Source organism: Gopherus flavomarginatus, chromosome 9 (assembly GCF_025201925.1).
Source record: "Gopherus flavomarginatus isolate rGopFla2 chromosome 9, rGopFla2.mat.asm, whole genome shotgun sequence".
Classification (NCBI taxonomy): Eukaryota; Metazoa; Chordata; order Testudines; family Testudinidae; genus Gopherus; species Gopherus flavomarginatus.
Window position 1 is genome coordinate 65,226,966 of NC_066625.1, and position 18,514 is coordinate 65,245,479.

The following is an 18,514-nucleotide window of genomic DNA, read 5'->3' on the forward strand; positions in this document are numbered from 1 at the left end:
CTATTCTAGCTTCCTGCTCTTAACATTCCTGCTGCTAATGTTCAACACATTTTTCCTTCTGTGCACCTTTTCTGCATAATAGGTTCTTACCCACCCTGTCTGCCCCCAAAAAACCTTTTATATTGAGTTCTCTCCTACAGCATTAGAGCTTTCTTTTGCATGATGTTTTATGACCAACCCCTAAGAAACAAATGATAGACACTACTCCTTAATTTGACATCATGTCAACTCAAGTAAACTCCAGAATGTATAGTAATAACATCAGCATTCTTTGTTCACTAACACCTTACGTTTTCCTGTGTTAATTTGTGTAAAGATCCTCACCACTGCATGTCAATTTATTCTTGGTTAAATCTGTTCCTCTGTAGTATTCGTCCTGGACAGGCTGCGTCAAATGGGATAATGTGAGTTAAATAATAAACACTTATCTTTGAAATTTGGTTAATAGTTAAGATGTATGAAATGCATGTGCGATATAGCATAGTGTCCATCCATCTTTGTGATGTGTCTGTCTATTGCCTAGCACAACAGAGCCCTGATCATCTATGACTGTGGTCTCTAGTTGCTACCATATTATATCAATATTAAAGGTGTCCTTTTAATAGAAAAACTAGAGTGAGCCTCATAGTAATACTCCTGGGGTAACTGTGTAAATGACATTTTCATTTTAGTGAAGTTGACTTGTAAACAGATACAAGGTAGCCCTCAGACTATAACCATTTTATGGTGCTTTACATGCATTGAAAAGTAGTATTGTAGGTTTAGTCTTGAGGTAGCTGAAAGAATTCAGTCTCGCCACACCAGGGAGTGAATTTCTAAGGCCGGGGCATGGAATGATATAGACCATTTGCTTTATATGTATTGCCCAAGAGTCCATGGATGTTTAGATTTGATGTCAAAGCTTTATTTTCATTATTTGACTTTTCTAACACAGAAATATCCTCTTGCCTTCCCAACGGGGGCAGACTTTTAAAAAAAAAAAAACCCACCATCTCCAACTTATGAAATGTTTTTCTAGTTTGCTCTGAAAACTGCGTGGACTCATGGGTAGGAAAACCACAAGCAGATACGGCGGTAATTGCATCCAGAGTATGTAGGGAGCAGCCATATTGTTGGTCTCTTGTGAAAGGCACGCTGATATGGAATTTCACATCAAGGGGGAGGGGAGAGTGCCTGGAAGACGCAGTGTACTGTTGGTGAGGGTAAAGTGTGCTCAGACCTTGAAGGGGTTAAGAAGTCCAGTAATTATTGCAGAGGCTTCACCAGAGTGAGCTCTGGAGGTTTGTGTAAACAGTTTTCCAGAAGTAGGAAGCGAGTGCAGGTCTTCGCAAGAACATGGCATGAGTGCATGATTTGAGTCTTTGGGAGTGGGATAGTAATGGTTTTGGCAAGCTGAAACAGAGCAGAATGAGCGTAAACAGCACTGCAATAATCATCTGGTAGTTATAAAGGGAGGACGGGTGCACATCCACAGGCACAAAGGTCTGGTAATATTGTTTTAAGGTATGGAAAAAAACCAAAAGTCCAAATGACGGACTGTGTGATTTCTAGACATTTTGGGTGGACCCAACAGAACAGTGTTGCTCCAACACAAACAAGCATGTAAAACAGGATAGTAAGATTGCTGGATAAAACTAGCTTGTGCTAGTATTTCTGTAAGATTTAGAATAGTTTCGAGTCCAGTATTTTCCCCAATTGGTGGGGAGCGATCTCGTGTCACCCGAGGAAACTGCAGAAGATGAAGATAGCTTCAGTTGAGTAACCAGTAATTTGATTTTTATATCTTTTTAACCTGAAGAAGGGTTTGGATGGCCTTAAAACCAGAGGAAATATGCAGTGGTCTATAGAAAGCAGAGGCCCCAGGGAGAGAAGGGATTCCCAGTGCAGTGAGGCAACCTGAGAAGACTTGGTTAGTTTCAGTCTTTATAAAAAGTACTATATTCTGAGCAAGCAATCAGCAGGAGAGCAAATTTTACGACACCTACCCCCAGTACAACATAACTACCTCACAATGACTTACTGAGCAGTATACCTTTCCAGATCACATTTTATAACCTAATCTCATAGGAGAGAATACTGCTCTGCACCTTTCCCCTGTACACATCCTACAATGCTGTTCATGAATGATCTAATGGTATGCAGGGGGTGGACGGTAGTTTCTGCAGTACTGGCACAGGCAAAGGACTGCTGCATATAATCCTTGGGCTGTAACTCCTGGAGCTGCAACACACAATTAGGCCCTGCTCAAACAATGGAGTTGAATTCTTGCCATTGTCTGACAATTTAATCCCTGATCAGGACCAGTCAATGTGCAATCTAGTTACAATCTATGTTGCAAGTCACTAGAAAAGTCCATCCAGTGTGTTCCCCATGCTAGAGAAGAATAAGTCTTATTATGATGACAAGCAGCCCCATCTGCTGGTTTTCAGGCCAGCCTTTCACACACTGTTGCATCCTTAGGATGACATGGTTAGCTCTATGTTGCTGGTGAATATTTTTACAGCTTGTTTTTAATGTAAAAATTGTTTTAATGAAAACTAGAGTATTGGCTCAATCAATCATACAATATGCTTTTTTCATTGGCTTGGTTTATTGTTGTTGTTGTAAAAATGAAAAGAGCTCAGATTTGTTTCTCTTGCATTGAAGGAAAATATTCCAGTCCCTACAACTCATGTCTCAGAACTACTCATTAAGTCAAACACACTGTCCAAATGTCTAATCAGAATTGCATCCAAAGTGTCTGGTGTCCTACCTGTATTTGGAAACGTGAATTGGGCTGCTTGCTTCCTCCCACAGGAAAACCTATGAGAGCGAAGTAAAGAAGGGGGAATCCCAGAGGCTTTCCTTGAAGTGTTGTCTTCCCAATCATTCCTTCCAGTGGGGCTGTCTCCTTGTAGAAATGGGACCTGCCTCAGACCCCTTCCATTGCTTGGAAATTGCATGAGCTCCCTGGGAAATGCATACACAAAGGCGTATTTAGGCATCCCCAGGGCTGAATAGGGAGATTTGCCTGAGTTTGGAGCCAAAGCTTTCAAACCCAGCAATGCAAAGCACAGCTGGCTTAGAAAATGTGCTGCCTGTAACAGAAACAGTCACTCTATGGAAAGGCTTCCAAAGCACTATGACCTTTATATCCAGTGTTTCCTGCTTATTTTCCTGGAGCATGTGTTGAGACTTGTTCTCGTTGTGTGATTCCAGGGAATTGGGTACGAATGGTCATGTTGAAGTTTAATTCTTCAGTTGAAGTAGGCTGCTTGAATCTCCTGCTATGCACCGAATAATCTTCTGGCTATTATAAGGTTAATTTTCTGGAAGGTTTAAAGCAGATAGTACTTTACTTGGCATTTACAGCTATGGAAGTAAAACCTCTTGCAGACATTTGGATCCAGGTGGTTTCTCTCATGCCATCAAGTCTCTGAATTCCTATTCTCTCTTCTGCCAATCAGAAGTGTCCACCTCCTCACTCCACTCTCTCTCATTAGCACAGTCCTACCCCTGTGATTGCCTGAACAGCTAGAGGTAACACCTGAATACCAGCCACCAGGTGCCTACATAGCTATTGCTGTCCCTCAAGTGGGGTTGCCATCTGTCCCGGGGCATTTAGGATTTTTTGCGGGCTGGTGTAGTGCTTGCGGAATCTGAAGGCCTCAGAAATCCATTCAGGGTTGATGCAATGCCTGCACAGCTCAGTAGCAATATGGAAAAAGCTCTTTGTTACCTGCCATTGTAATGGACTCTTGGCTTTGCCACAAAGGAGAGTTCTTCTGAAACTTCTGCAGCTCTCTCTCACAACGGGTGCAGCTAACAGTCCCCTGCTGGTGCTTTCATCAGTTCTCCTGCCCATTGGAATCCAGAGCTCATTGCTTCCCTCTGTTTTGATTATTGGGCCACATACTGTATATTCCATCCACAGAGGAACACATTTATATACATTAGACATACACACGGGCTAACTACAGAACTACCATTCATTTCCAATTTTAATGTGCCTGGTTTCCTGCCTGGTCTCAGAAATAAAAGCAAAAGTTCAGGGGGAAAATGAAAGTCCTTCTGTTGCAATTTTATTTAAGTGTTAGCTCCCAGGAGACCTTTATTCTGTACAGGTGTCAATGCAATATGAAAAAACGCCACAGAAATAAAAGCACCTAAGTGTTTTTTCATTTTTATTCTTGACTAACAAATTCAATCCTCATTACACTTACTGTGTCTCCTCACTAATGTTAATAGCAACTGCAAGCGTTCATCCATGGGAGAGCAGCTTGTGAATCCTCTCCTTTTACTGGCTGACCAGAGAGATAGTAAATATAAAATCCAAGGAAAAAAACCTCACAGACTGAAGTAGCCCCGTGTAAGTTTGAAAGCTTGTTTCTCTCACAAATAGAAGTTGGTCCAATAAAAGATACTATTACCTTTCCCACCTTGTTTCTCTAACATCTTGGGACCAACACACCTACAACACCACTGCATATAAGGAAAAAGCTGACCAATAAGTGGTATTTTAGCTCTTTATCTCACAGTAATAAGTACAAGGGAGAGGCCCACAGAGAGAGGAGTCAGGCTACAGGGATCTCTTCCTGAACATTGTCATATTCAGTAACTTTTTTTGAAATCCGACTGCTCCTTTACAGCAAGTTAAGTTAGTCACTGGCATAGGTTCTTGGAGGGTTGTTCTTCATCACAAATAATATATTCCTGAGGAAGAGATGCAGTTTCTGTTCCTCGCAGGCAAGGGACAAGCCAGCGTGGTATGGATTTGGTTTTTCAAAGCCTCACCCAACATATGGCGTTTTGTGGGTAGTGTAGGTTGCTTGCCTTTTTTTTTTTTTTTTCCTCTTTGTGGGGGGTTTCAAAATCCGGTTTCATTTTATCTGAACCACCAAAGGCAGGTGGTGGGGGGAGTTCCAGTTTAAGATATATAGCCATTTATTCTACAGAACTGGCCTACTGGCCTTCTAACTCCCTGCCTGCAACCAAAATCTCGTAGCTCAGATAAGCCTCCTCTGAACTCTGCAGCTGTGAACCCAAGAGTGTGAATGATTGTTAGTAATTTGCTCCAAATGCTTCCTACAGCATCATCCAGGCCCCCCGATGGGGGAGCAAAAGGGCAATTGCCCAGGGGCCTGGGTGATTTAAAAGGGCCCAGCCGCTGCTGCACTAGTGGCAGCAGCAGCCAGGAGCCCCAGGCCCTTTTAAATCACCCAGGTGGGCCGCAGGGCTCCTAGGCACGAGTCGGGTGCTACCGGTGGTGGTGAAGGCAGCTGGGTGGCCATGTGGAAGCCCTGGCTGTGCCAGAGGAGCGTGCCGAGCAGCACAGCTGGCAGCAGCTCGCTGGGCATCAGCTGGCACAGGTGTCCTGCAGCACACGCGCACACACACACACACACTTCAGTGAATGCCATTGTCATTTCACATATTTGTATCTTTAAAAAAAATCTAGCAATATTCAGGAAGGCATCTTTGGCTATGTTTTTAGGCAGTTCAGTATATCACTAAGATTGATCTTTGTCCAAAGATAGAAAGCCCCACATTCAGCACATGCATACAAGTGACTTTTCCTCTCAAGATCAGATAAAGTCCAATATTTTAACTAGCAATGAAAATTTGTGTTGTATGTTTTATTTCAACTTCCTCTTCCATAGCATATATATTAGATGCGATCCTTCATATCCTATAAGGAATTGATTTCATACAGGCAGTTGAAGGCTGCTATCAAATCCCCCCTCATTCTTCTCTTCAGCAGACTAAATAAGCCCACTTCCATCAGCCTCTCCTCATAAGTCATGGGCCTCAGCCCTCTATCATATTCGTTGCCCTCCACTGGATTCTCTCCAATTTCATTCCATAATGTATGTATTTAATTTAAATATATAATTCAAAATAAATTCTACAACTTATATTTAAGATCACAATTTATTTAATACTGGTGCTGTAACTGGAAAAAAGAGTTAACTACATCAAGCAACTCCACAACTTACGTATATTAGGTTCTAATGTGTTATCAGTAGGATAAAAAGTAGTGTCGTAAACCTTAGCCATCCCTTTTTGGGGAGCCTAGTGACTGTTCTGCCCTGAGGCCCAGGGCCTGTCATCATCTGTCCAGAGCAAACAGTAATCCGAGCAAATACAAACATTCCAGACCAATAGCAGATCCCCTTAGCAGATAAACACATTAGGAAAAAGTCTTTCTGGCCATTGTTAAAGCTTCAAAATTTTAACGGGCCCACATACATACCTTTCGTCCCATACAGCACATTACAAAGTTTAAAAGCACGACCACTTACTAGCATATTTTAGGGCCACACCCGTAGTGATAGAGCTCTTAAGAAATGCAGCGCTTCTCAAGCAAACGAGCTGCACAATATAAGCCTGGCATGACACTGCCCTGGCACAATTCAGCCACCTCACCTATCAGTGCACTCTTTGCATTAGTGCACTGCAGGGGCTTTTTGTGGTTTTCACACTCCACGCAATATATATGCTCTCATCCACAATTTCCTGCCTGCGCCTTTCCTTTCCTCTCACTTCTCCTCTTCCCCTTGCACTTCACCTTGGATACCTGGTGGGCTTGTAGCCACTCCGGTAAGGTCATACCACATCACCCACTGTTTCACATTTGAACACAGATTAGAGACATTTCCCCCCTGCCAGGAGCTGATGCAAGTGCAGGCGCAGTATCACTGTCCTACCTAATCATAGCATTGGCACAGCTGCCAGTGTGTGAGCAAGGAAGGGGTTTCATATCAGAGAAAGCATCTTTGGCAAAGGGCACCCTGCAGCTTAAGCTTTAAATGTATTTTGTGTGTTTGAGGGCAGGGAAAGGCAAATGGTGAGCCCTCTGTGACGTGTTCTTTTATTACAAGTGCTACATAAGAGGCTCTAGAAGAGCTGATTTGGGCAATCACAGTCTCAAGGCAAAGTTTACTAATGTAGGTAAAGCAGCACAGAATCACATGCAGGTTACTCTGCAGATAGGTGTTTAGAGAACTGGAATCTCCTACCTCTTTGTCTAGAGTTGCCACAGAAGATGGTAATGTAATGTCCACTACAGCCCCTCTGAGAACTCATGGGGGCAGAAAGGACTATAGCCTGCTCCATGCACATGGATGGGCCAGTGACCTAACAAGTCTTTCATCTATAAAACTACTATGATATTTACAGAGGAATCTAAGTGGGTGGGCGTGGCCTTCAAATCCAGCAAGTGCTTTTCATTGGCTGAGCTGATGATGTAATGGAGCAGTGGGGTTGGTTGAGTTTATATTGATAGTTATGGTCTTGGAGTATTTGCCCTGTCAATTACTCTTCTCTCTCTTCCCCTTCCCCCCAGTGTTCGCAGGCAGACAACAAACCGGCCCCCACCAGCTGGAGGGAGACCTAAACCACAGCCAAAACCCAAGCCTCAGGTACCGCAGTGCCGGGCACTGTATGCATATGATGCTCAGGACACAGATGAACTTAGTTTTAATGCCAATGACATAATTGATATAATCAAAGAAGGTAAGTAAAGAGGTTGGTGGGTTTTTTTGTTTGTTTTAAATGTCATTTGTTCACAAATTGCTCCACAATCCCCAGGATACACAGTCATTGTTAATGTGGGGGTTTTACAGCTAACTGCCTGGACATTTTCCTGGAGAATGACTCCTGCATTTTTTGAAGCAATAGAAGGCCTGCTTTTGGACAGGCAGGATAAAGAGGAGCCTTCACACCTGTATTGTGCCCACCCTAGATTGCTCAGTTGAAGATAATGAATATTTATTCCCCACTGTGGAGTTCAAAATCAAGTGCCCCACCTTTGCCTCTGGTTGCGTGTATAAGACCATGACAATGGCTAAAGCACATCAGCTGAAAAGCAATTAATGATGCAGTTCCAACACCAATCCCCTCCCTCCCAAGTGAATGGCTAAGGTCTTGCAGTGTGTCCAGGTTAGCCAATCCAGGCTCTCAGAGCCCTTTGTATTTGGTTGCTAAGGTGTAGCTGTGGAAGGGTTTGCCAGTCTGCACCAAATGGACATCAATTAAAAGAAGGCTAAAAAGGAGGGGGACTGAACATGAAATAAGGATTTCTAGCACCTCACTGCTCATTCTGCTCTTCTTGTCACAGATCCCTCAGGCTGGTGGACAGGCAGATTACGAGGGAAGCAAGGACTGTTCCCCAACAACTATGTGACCAAGATATAACAAAATACTAAGGCGGTTTTGTTAAATGAAGGATAGCGTGACACTACCAATAATTGAAAAATAAGATGCTTTCCCCTCCCTCTCTCACATGAGGACAAATGACAGTTCTCCGAGGCTATAATTCTTAGCAGCATCTTCACCAGTGAAGTTGTATACAAGCAAGAAAAAAAGTCACTCAGTTTACTGGCCATAAAGCAAATGTGCAAATCTATGCCTCAGATACACGTATGGAAGTAGTGAAAAATGAATTATTTATTATATTTAAACCTGTTTCTAGTGCGGAGTGAATGAAGGTGTAGTCCGTAGTTTTCCTGAAACTGCACAGTGCTTTGCAATCTGGGGCCAGGGACTTTGGAAAGGTTGTATTTAACAAGTGCCTTTAGTTTTTATACATATATATGTATATATATATAATGAAGATGGCCTTATGCACATTTCCTCTGATGTGGCTCACTCTGGGGACCATGGTAAGAATGCTGCTACATGTCACACTGATTTAGGATAGGGGATGGTATATTTAAATAGTTCTGTACAGATGTGTAATGGAGCTGGTTTATTGCTTGCCAGTAAAGTTTAGGGATTCCAAAAGGCACTGCCAAAACAACCCAACCCTGTCTGCTCTACAATGCTGCCTTCTCCATGATTTATAGAAGAATATGGCTGGCCCATGTTGGATTTATGTTTAATGCTCTACCTGTTACAGAGAGCAACTCTTTCCCCTGAGCTGTACATGTATAGGAACAGATCATATACTGTATATAAAAACTCTAATATAGTAGAAATATGTATGAAAGTACAATATAGTATTCACTGTACTTATTCATAAGGTAGTTTTATTAGGTTTGTGCCAGGTACTTCCAAATATGCACTATTCTTTTAATGATAAAACCAATGTTAATGCTTTTAAACCCAGTTGCCTCCCCCACCATTTAAAATGGCTGTTGCTTACCATGCAGATATCATCAGCATCCATCTTTTTCTCCTGACACTCCCTCAATAAAATACAGGAACCAATGATTTGAGTTAGTTTGTTAAATTTGTAATGTGTCTGTTTTACTTGCATGAGTACCTGGAACTCTCTTTTCAGAATGGATAACTAAGCTCCCAGCGCACAGAGTTCCAGAGAAGGAAGCAATAGGGTCTACAACTATATAAAAAGGCTTTTTCTTCTCAAGAAGATATACTGAATGTTCCTCTTAGCCCATGTATGAGTGGTTAAAGCAGTGGTAGGAAACCAGCAACTCACATACAGGCCATCAAGGTAATCTGATTGTGAGCCACAAGACAGGTTACTGACATTGACCATCTGCAGGCACTTCCTCTCCCCCCTCCACAGTTCCCAGTGACCATGGTTCACCGTTCCTGGCCAATGGGAGCTGCAGGAAGTGGCAGGCTGCAGGGCTGCACTAGCCCCTGCTTCCTGTGGCTCACATGGGCTGGGAACAGCAAACCATGGCCACTGGGAACTGTGTGGGAGGTAGTGCCTGTGGACAGTCAATGTCAGCAAAACATCTCACAGCCTGCAATCAGATTACCCTGATTAGCCACAGGTTGCCCACCACTAGGTTAGAGGGAAGTACTGCACTGTCCCTCCACAATGCACTGGTTGTAGATTAAGTGCCTAAAAGGATGTGCTGAACACTGTACAGAAACAGCCAAACCAAGCACAGGCCTTAGCCCCAGCAGTTTACAATCCAAAGTCAAAAGTGAGAGAGGCCAGTTAGGAACAGCCAACAAGGGAAAGACAGGGAGAGCTGACCAAAGGTTCATTTATAAAAGAAGGCACTATTCTAAAAAAGGGGGCACAGACTGGTTTCAGGAGTATTACTTTTATCACCCTGGAGAAGTAAGCTAACTTCTACTCTAAGAGGCATTTGGAGAGGATAGTGTTTTGGTGACCAAGTTTTAGGAGTGTGTTCCTTGTAACCGGCTCAGCCTAGACTAGGTCCAGGGGAGCAGGGAGTAGAATTGCCTCAGCATAGGAACTTCACCATGGAGAAGCAGCATCTGTCAATAGGCACCAGATGAAATACAAGAAGAGATTATAAATAGAGTTTGATAACACAGATTTGAAGGGTCAGCATATGGCTCCTTCCCACTTAAAGTACTCAAACTTGTTCTGTTTGTATAGCACTGATTAGAGGGAATTTTGGTCTGCATAGGTCTCCTCATCACTACAGTGATGTAAATAGAAACTGGTTCAGGCAGCCACACTGACCAGGTAGCATACAGTAAAATTGTCACCACCAAAACATTTATCTTTAGTGTCACCATCAGTGCACTAGGGGAGGCAAAAACTATTTTCCACAGACCCTGCCCAATGTAACAGAAGTAAATGGTTTGGGCTGGCCAGGGTAGCGTCACTCAGTGCACTGTACAATATGTAGTTTAATTAAGACAGGTATACTTAAGGCCCTGCTCAATTTGATCACTTGGCATTTTTATTGTGCATCTGTGTAATGGAGGAGTAGACAATGCAAATATACAATTATGATTAACAGTGATAGAGTCCACTGTGCCTATGCTATCGACTTCCATGAATTTAAGAAGTTGGCCTAACACTTAAATCCACTATTAACAGAGGAAGAAATTTCTGATTTTTGTTGAGATGTGTTTTGTTAATGTACTTACTTCTTCATTGTGTATGTGACATGTTTACAATACTAGCAAACACTGTTAACCTGACTTGTCCCCAGGAAAGGTGTTTCTGATTAAGATAGGGAATCCATTTAAAGTCTAAATTAAATGACTAGTTCCCTGTTCAGAGACACTGCAAAAGAGCTCCTGACTGACTCCAGCTGTAGACAAGCCTCTACTCAAGGCAAACTATTAAAGGAAGGGGGTACTGTGCATGCTGTGATCTCAGATGCCATCCTACAGCCACATGGCCACTGCAGCAGATTTGTAGTAGCCCTATTGTGGAGCATTAGGGGTGCAAGTATAGAGATAAGGAAGGTTGTTCAGAGTAGCAGCTTTGACCCTTCCCCCCCCCCCCCAAAAGAAGTTGTGAGCAGCCTGGAACTGCTTGAATTGCCATGAAATTTACTGAAAGTTTAGGCCTTAACCTATTTCAGGACTTTGGAAGAGGTTTGAACTTGTGTTTCTTACACTGAAGGAAAGCACTCTAGCCCATAGAGGAGGAGATTTCTGGGGCAGGGTTTTGTCTTGTTGAAGCTGCTCCAAATTCAAGTCCCTACCCTGGTACCTAATCAAGTGGGTCTCCTACCTCCTAGGTGAACACCCAAATCACATGCTTTCTCTAGCCCCATGGCCATCCATTGTCATTTGTTGTAATAGTTCATTATGAACTGACTAGTAGTTGAACTAGCTTAACTCCAGCAGCTTTTAGAGGGGGAACCCTTTTCTTTACTCTAATTGCCAGTTTCCTACTATCTTCCTCCTTCCACTAGCAGTAGGAAGCTTTAGTTATGACTGGCATAAAGCTAGTGTCACCTAGAGGGGTGGATGATTTTTTCCATTTTCCAGGCAGCTCAGCCCTGCAGGAGTAACTGTCTTGGCATAAGGTACAGCTTACAGATGCTCCATTTCTGCTGGCCTCCATGCATCATGCACCAGGCATGGTTAACTCTGTTCATAAAATATAGACATTCAAGAGGCTGGTCATGGGATTATAACTACATACATGCAGAGATGCATCTGCAAAACTGGGGCTTCTTACTATATCTTAATACTACCAGGTGCAATTTAGGGCAACTGTAGATTTAAATCTCTCCCCCCAACAAAAGCCAGGCTGCTCCAGTTTGAGTGGAGATTACACCTAGACACGCTCCTGTTTGCCAGATTCATGTCATGTCAACTACACACTATTGTGAGAGTCATCTCAAGTCTACCCAAAGTTTACTGATTAAGGAAGTTTCACATTTCTTAGGAAAGTCATGTTCTCACAAGCACCATCTACACTTACTATAAGTAATGCCCAGGGAGAGAAGACAGTTTTTTTTTTAAAAAAGGAGCTTTATTTCTAGATATACGAGAGTATTAGAGGGCAAGTTTAAAAGTTTGCTTTCAGAGGGAATCTGAGGTGTCTGTACTAAGATTGACGGCTATGTACAAAAGCAGCAGTTGTGCCTCAGTTAGGCACATATTGACAAAGTGCATGGAGTAGGAATGATCTACCTAGGATTATCCCAAGAGAGATGAAGCAAGATCTTTTACTGTTTTGGAGTTCAGTTGAGGAATTGTGCTGATCCTCATGAGTTTGCTGCTTGCATACTTGTTCCTTATGGCCTGTAGGAATGAGAGAGACTGTTAGTTTACATTGTTTTGTGCCATGCTTGAGATAGATCAGACTATTAGTAAGTGGTTAAGCCACCTACCCATGTCCACTGAAGCACTTTGAAAAGGGGTCAAGAAGTTGCTACCTCTTGACTATTAAGCAAGAGCATACTCTTATAGAGCAATAATGAAGCAGACATATGTCAAAGTAATTAGTGTTACTTAACATTTCAAACAATTAGATATTTGCCCTTAGCATATACTTACAGTGTATTTTGTTAAGTTCTCATTTACTCTTACTACATTCTTGGCCATATGTTGCATAATTAGCATAAGATTGTCTTCTGCATACCCAGTGTAGTAGTGCTGCTTTACACCCTGTAATACAAGACTAATCAGAACCCTAGAGTAGCATCTTAAAAACAGAGTATGACTGCTGAGGCATTACAGTTAACTGAAGTAAAGTTTAGACTGGACCTTAGAGCTTTACCATGCGTGGCTTAGATCAGAATCATCCTTGCTATTAGGCTAGAGTAGTGGCATCCAACTTACAGATATGAAACCCTTAGAACCATATTTCAGGAGCATTAAGGAGGCCACAGATTTTCTTGAATCTTGTGTGCTGAGCAGGTTCAGCTGGCAGGAAAATCCTCAGTTGCTAAGCAGCTACTCAGCACACTTCCAGCCTCTGTGCTGCACAGAGCAGTTAGGAGAAGAGGTCACCTGTAACAGCAGGGCTGATTCAAACACTAGAGTTTGAGAATTGCAGGGCACAACTCAAACATGTTTTGTTCATAATCCAGGGGCAAAGTTTTCTACTTAAAATTGCCCAAGGGCCACAAATAGACACTTAACTTTTCCCAGTAACACATGTACCACATTGTCTACTGTAGTATCCTGACATTATTTCCTAGACGTGGCATTTCCCTACCTTGTCCAAGAACTGGTTCTATGCAAAAGCTGTAAAACCAAGCTAACAAGTTAGTACAGATTGTTTAGAAGAAGTTCAGCTGCTGTGGTTGGAATTCATCATGTAATCACCATTCTTTGTAATATCAGAAAGCAATGCTTTCTGAGGTGGAATTCAGATACTGACCAAAGCCATTTCACTGACTGAAAGTTACTCCCAGGCTTTGCCATTTAGTGCTCAAGGACATTTTGAATCAGATGAGACCTTTTAATGCAAGGGAAGATACTCAAGGCATGTGACCTAGTGGTCAAGCTGGCATTTCCTGCCCATTTTTCCTGAGGATAAATTTAGTTACTTCGCTAGTATGGGCTTGTGCATTAAGTAGCACTGTGACAAAGACGCGGTCTAGCCTTCCAACTGATAGGCCTGAACATGCCAATGCTTAAGGGCAACAAGCTACAACTGTTCCATTTATTAATTACATTTCTTGGATTACTTATGCTACCACATATACTTTGAAGTTACCTCACTATTCTGTTGGAGTGCAGCCTACATGCTTCAGAAGTTTGACAGCAGTCTATTCTGTGGCCTTGAAAAAAAATCACAAAAGCAACTCACCCATTCGCCTTGCCCCAGAACCTTTTGAGACAAGCATAGGGCAGCAGCTGCTATCTCTGAAGGATGATGGTGTATCATATCATAGTCTATAAGTGTCAGCTCCATCAGGTACTTTGCTAGTGTATGTTGCTCAGCATCAGCCTGCCAGATCAACAGCTTGTTAGTTCATGAAGTTTGTCACTTCATTTAATAGGACCATCAAGGTGGTCCAGGTTAGTCTACTTTATGTTCTTCCTCCTGTTTGGAAAAGAGTTGTTGACCCTGTTCTCTTCGGTCATACAACTCTTTGCAACTGTGGTGGAAGATGCCAAACTCCCACTTAACCTGGGAAAACAGGTTAAGGTTCTCTTGTCTTCCTTCTCCGGAAGTTAGCAGGGCTCAAGGTCAGTCTAACAGGCATGTGTCACTGTAGTGTTTGCAACAAGCACTGCAGCATATTAGCATAACAGACTTGCAAATGAGGAGAGTCCCACCTCTGCCTAAGGAGAGGCTAGAGTAAGACAATGGATTAGTTACTATCAAAAGCAAGCTTGGTATTGCTCATTTTCAGCTGATAAGGCTTCTATACTTTGAACTGGCCAGTGAAACTATTACTATTAAATTTAATTCCTTGTCTCCCTTCAGTTTACAACAAGCAGCTCACAATACATTACAGCCATAGTTTTAGTATCTTTTTTTAAACAAAGACAGAACAGAAGCCTCAACATGATTGTAAAAGTTGAGACATTCATGTTATGAATTGCAGCAAAGGTTGGTAAGTTACTTTGTGGTCATGGAGTCAAGCAACTCAATACTGCTCAGTCCTTTTCCTATAAGCAGCATTCAGCTATATACATGGCCCACCTACCAGAAAGTCTCCTTCCTGCACCCCATGAGCCTCCTTTAGCTCATCATGCTTTAAGTCACAAGGTAAGATTACACTGCCTAAACAGTGTTATTAATGGGAGTCCTGACATTCCATGCCTTCAATACTAGCATCTCATATGCAGGAGGATTTTAAGATAGCTAGAGGAAGTACCTACCTCACCAGCTTTTGATGCTCTCCTTAAGAAGTGAAGTGGTAGAGGGCGTCCCAAGTCAAAATTCAACTCCTTAAGAATCATCATTTCCATCTCTCTGATCTGAGAGCTAGAGTACGCATTGTCAGTGATGTAAACAAAATCCGCAATATCAGGGGAGAATATCTCCTCATACTTTGAGGCAAGAAGCAATGCTGTAACACCAGCCAGCTGAAGCTTCTTACGGGATACTGGGTGAATCTGTATAAGGTAACAGGAGTTTAGAGAACTGTTTAATCTTCATGATGTATTACCTTTCAGCAAGCACAAGGTATGTGTTTCCATTTAGTGAGTCAGTACATTTAGCCTTAGGATACACTTGTGTCCCTAGAATGACTTGTTATGTCAGAACTCCCCCTTCCACCTCCATTTTAGCTCATGTAGAAAGTTATAGGTTAACAGATTTTAAGTTTGCCTGGAAGATCTGTAACCCAGAATCCATAAACAGAGGACAAGAGTTATTTTAGATTGTACTAAAATAAATGAGTCTCTTGATCCACGCACATGTTGTACAGACTTATGTTTCAGATACTTACTTGTAAGAAGCGGTCCATAATTGCAACACACATATACAATGTTTCCTGCAAGAGCTGAAACCTTGAGTGGACCTGAACCAGCCAATCAACTAGAATTGCACGCATACGCCCATTGATCTCCTTCCCATTGAGGTAGTGTGGACGTACTGATTGCTGCAGCTGTTAAAGAGATCAATATGAAACAGACTGAAAGCTTAATTTCACTTGAATGTGTAGTACTTAGGCATCCATACCTCAAGCTGCCTCAGATACAGATAAATATCCTTTACATAGTCACTACAGAGTTGAGGATTTTCCCAATCATCAGCATCAATATCCTCTATGTTGTTAAGCAGCACATCAGAGAAAGCTTGGCATAGGTCCTCTTCTTTCATGGATACATCCATAGGGGTTGGAGACCGAATCTAGTAGACAGATTATATAGTCACTGAGGTTCATGCATTAAGTCTCTCATTTTAAGCCTCTTCCCCCATACCCCTCACATCAGTTGAGTTTGCCCGTAATACAAACTAGGCCAGCAGCCACCAAAATGGCATGTTGTCTTAGGTTTAAGATACCTACAATATTTGAGCCTATAAGGCCTTTATCCAATTAGATATATTTCATGATCTGACAAGTTCTTTTGCAAGTCTTAACTGGGTAGTGTTAATGTCACATCCCAAGACAGTTGCTACTGTGAGCTAATAGACTGAAGCCAAGAATAATATAAAATAAGTCTGATCTTTTTCTGAAAAGGGGGATGGAGCACATCTATAGACTAAGTGTTAAAGCTCTGGCCTAGAAAGGGCTAGAGTGGAGGACCAAAGGTTAGGAACTGGAGAGTGGCATAGGAATTTGCTATTTCCTACCTTTGGAACAGTCTCTTCTTTGAGAGTTAAATTCAGTGCAGCTGAAGGTTTAGGTTGTGCAGTTACATTTGCTGGTTTAGTAGCTCCTTTTGTAGTTTTTACAGGTACTTTGAAGCTCTCTGTTTTCTACCAGAGGAAAGAACAGTTAACACAGAACTAATAAGATACTTTTCTGACAGCTAGAGTTGAACTATAGCTTTACCTTGGCTGCATGTGTTCCTCTGGTTGTAACTCTATTCCCAATCTCTTCCAAAGCAGCCCTTTTGTTAGTTACTTGACTTTTGGCTTTGTTGTTGAGTCCTGTCATAGCATTCTCCACCCCTCTAGTAATCTGCAAGGGAAAATTGTAAGCAAGGTTAAAAAAAGCTAGACAACTGTAAGCAGAATTAGTTACTTTCAGATTACTAATCTCATAAAGTCACCCCACCACCATGATATCTGGGCACCCTCAGTAACACTATGTGCCACTGCACCATGTTTTGTTTCACAGCACACATCTGCTCAGCAGGATGGGAAGGTGAATAAAGGAGAATTAGATTAGATTTGTTACAGAGAGTGCAATTAAAAATTGATTACATTTAAAAAGATTAAATATGACGTTACCCAAATCTTCTTCCTCACTGGAAACCATGCTTTTTTTAGCATCAATTTTAGAATGCTCACCTGTAGCTTAGCTATTTAGTGTGTCCACCCAATTGTAACTAAAGCTGAATTTCCATGGAGATGATCCAGTGACCAAACTGGGTTCTCTTATGTCATCACCTAAAGAGGGAATTACTGCCTTATGCATTTTTACATTGCACAGTAAGACACTGTTGTCTGTCACAGTTATTCCTGTACATGCTGTACTTCAAAGCATCAAAGTACTCTCCTACTTGAGTTTTAGATAGGGCATCCAAGCCCTGAAAAGCCTTACTGAAACCCAGCCCTCTTTTTTGTTAGTGTGATATTAGGAATCTTTCATAAGAACTATAGCTTTCAACAAGGTAAAAAAGCATCACCCTAGAAAGGGTAACATCTACATATGCACAAGTCTTATGAGAAAACTTACTTTGCTGAAAGAACATTTTAGTGGTCACAAGGTAGAAGTTAAATTTGTTATCCCTTTTGTCTGAGCAGTTTGCCCACATTTGGGATTTTGCAACACTGTTTCCATGAGGAAACAGGAGGCCAGAGTCAAGTGTATTCTATTCTGAGTGATGCAAAAGATGCATCCGACAAAGTGGGTATTCACCCATGAAAGCTCATGCTCCATTACGTCTGTTAGTGCCACAGGACTCTTTGTTGCTTCAAACGATGCAAACAATCCCATATTCCTGAGAACAGGAAAAAAGATAGGCATTTTACTTGCTGGGAAATCCCTATGCTGTCTCCAGACCAAGTTCGATACCCAAGCAGCTGTGTCTCTGCTCCCACAGGAAAACATGCTCATAACGGCCGCTCTTGCCATCTGCTGAGTTTCCTGCCTGACAGACACAACTGAGAGCAATACCCCAACCCTGCAGGTCTAATTTGTCCTAGGGAAACCACTCAGGCCTTGCCTACACCTAAGACTAACTACATCACTCAGCGGCGTGAAAAATGCCCCACCCCAAGGAGATGCAGTTAAGCCAACCTAACCCCCGCTACAGGCACCACTCTTGCACTGGCCTAGCTACAGCTCCCAAGGGGGTGTATTCACCATAGCAACGGGAAAAGCCCCTCTGGAGGGGCAGCAAGTGTTGACACGAAGATGGCCGTGCAGCAGGCGGGCTGCAAGTATCGCAGCTGAGGCAGCATAAGAGACAGTCTTAGCGCTGCTCGGGCTCCACGGGCAGCCTAGGGCCGCAGCCCCCGAGAGGCGCCAGCCGGGCTACGCAGAGGGACGCTGAAGTGCCCCGTCACCTTAGCCTGACAGCAGCGGTCTCCGCACGGGCGCTCTCCAGCCCGCTCCCGGCAGACCCGGCCCGGTCCAGCGCGTCCCCCGCAGCTCGGGGCCGGCGGCCCGCACTCACCGCAGCGCGCCGCACCAGCGCCATGAGGACGGCAGCTCTTGACTGGAGACGGGCGGGCTGTAAGAGCGAGGAGTGAGAGCGACCCCTACAACCCTTCCGCCTCCTGATGCAGCTACTACACTAGTACGCTAGTGCTCCG

The 18,514-nt window shown here is 42.9% G+C and overlaps 2 protein-coding genes across 7 annotated transcripts in view; one reads left to right on the plus strand and one right to left on the minus strand.

Moving 5' to 3' along the window:
- The window catches only part of MYO1E (myosin IE), a 160,115-nt gene extending 150,926 nt beyond the window's left edge, over positions 1-9,189 (plus strand). For 3 of the 4 annotated variants that reach the window (XM_050967908.1, XM_050967907.1, XM_050967909.1), the window contains exons 27-28: positions 7,325-7,494; positions 8,099-9,189. In XM_050967908.1, the coding sequence (XP_050823865.1) occupies positions 7,325-7,494; positions 8,099-8,175 (247 nt within the window). In that variant the 3' untranslated portion in view covers positions 8,176-9,189. Of the gene's footprint in view, positions 1-368; positions 405-7,324; positions 7,495-8,098 lie in introns of all 4 variants that reach the window. The other variant, XM_050967910.1, reaches the window with a different exon arrangement.
- Positions 9,190-12,128: 2,939 nt separating this feature from the next.
- Positions 12,129-18,507, minus strand: CCNB2 (cyclin B2). Of its 3 annotated transcripts, XM_050967989.1 has the most exons (9): positions 18,376-18,507; positions 16,584-16,712; positions 16,382-16,507; positions 15,767-15,937; positions 15,534-15,692; positions 14,962-15,198; positions 13,940-14,080; positions 12,679-12,789; positions 12,129-12,423 (listed from the first exon to the last, which is right to left on the minus strand). In XM_050967989.1, exons 1-9 carry the CDS (start codon positions 18,397-18,399, stop codon positions 12,319-12,321), a joined length of 1,203 nt encoding a protein of 400 aa, XP_050823946.1. In that variant the 5' UTR covers positions 18,400-18,507; the 3' UTR covers positions 12,129-12,318. The 3 variants fall into 3 exon arrangements, with proteins under 3 accessions (XP_050823946.1, XP_050823947.1, XP_050823948.1); XM_050967990.1 differs by lacking the exon at positions 12,679-12,789; XM_050967991.1 differs by lacking the exon at positions 12,129-12,423 and having other exon boundaries at positions 12,700-12,789; positions 13,847-14,080.
- Between the last annotated feature and the right edge of the window lie 7 nt (positions 18,508-18,514).

What these genes read in the sequence shown, in the direction of transcription:
- CCNB2 (XM_050967989.1), bottom strand. Translation starts at nt 18,399, where the DNA reads ATGGCGCTGGTGCGGCGCGCTGCG. An exon ending in CGCTGGTGCGGCGCGCTGCG is followed by an intron (nt 16,713 to 18,375) that starts GTGAGTGCGGGC and finishes TTTCCCTTGCAG; the next exon opens with ATTACTAGAGGGGTGGAGAA. An exon ending in GAGGAACACATGCAGCCAAG is followed by an intron (nt 16,508 to 16,583) that starts GTAAAGCTATAG and finishes TTCCTCTGGTAG; the next exon opens with AAAACAGAGAGCTTCAAAGT.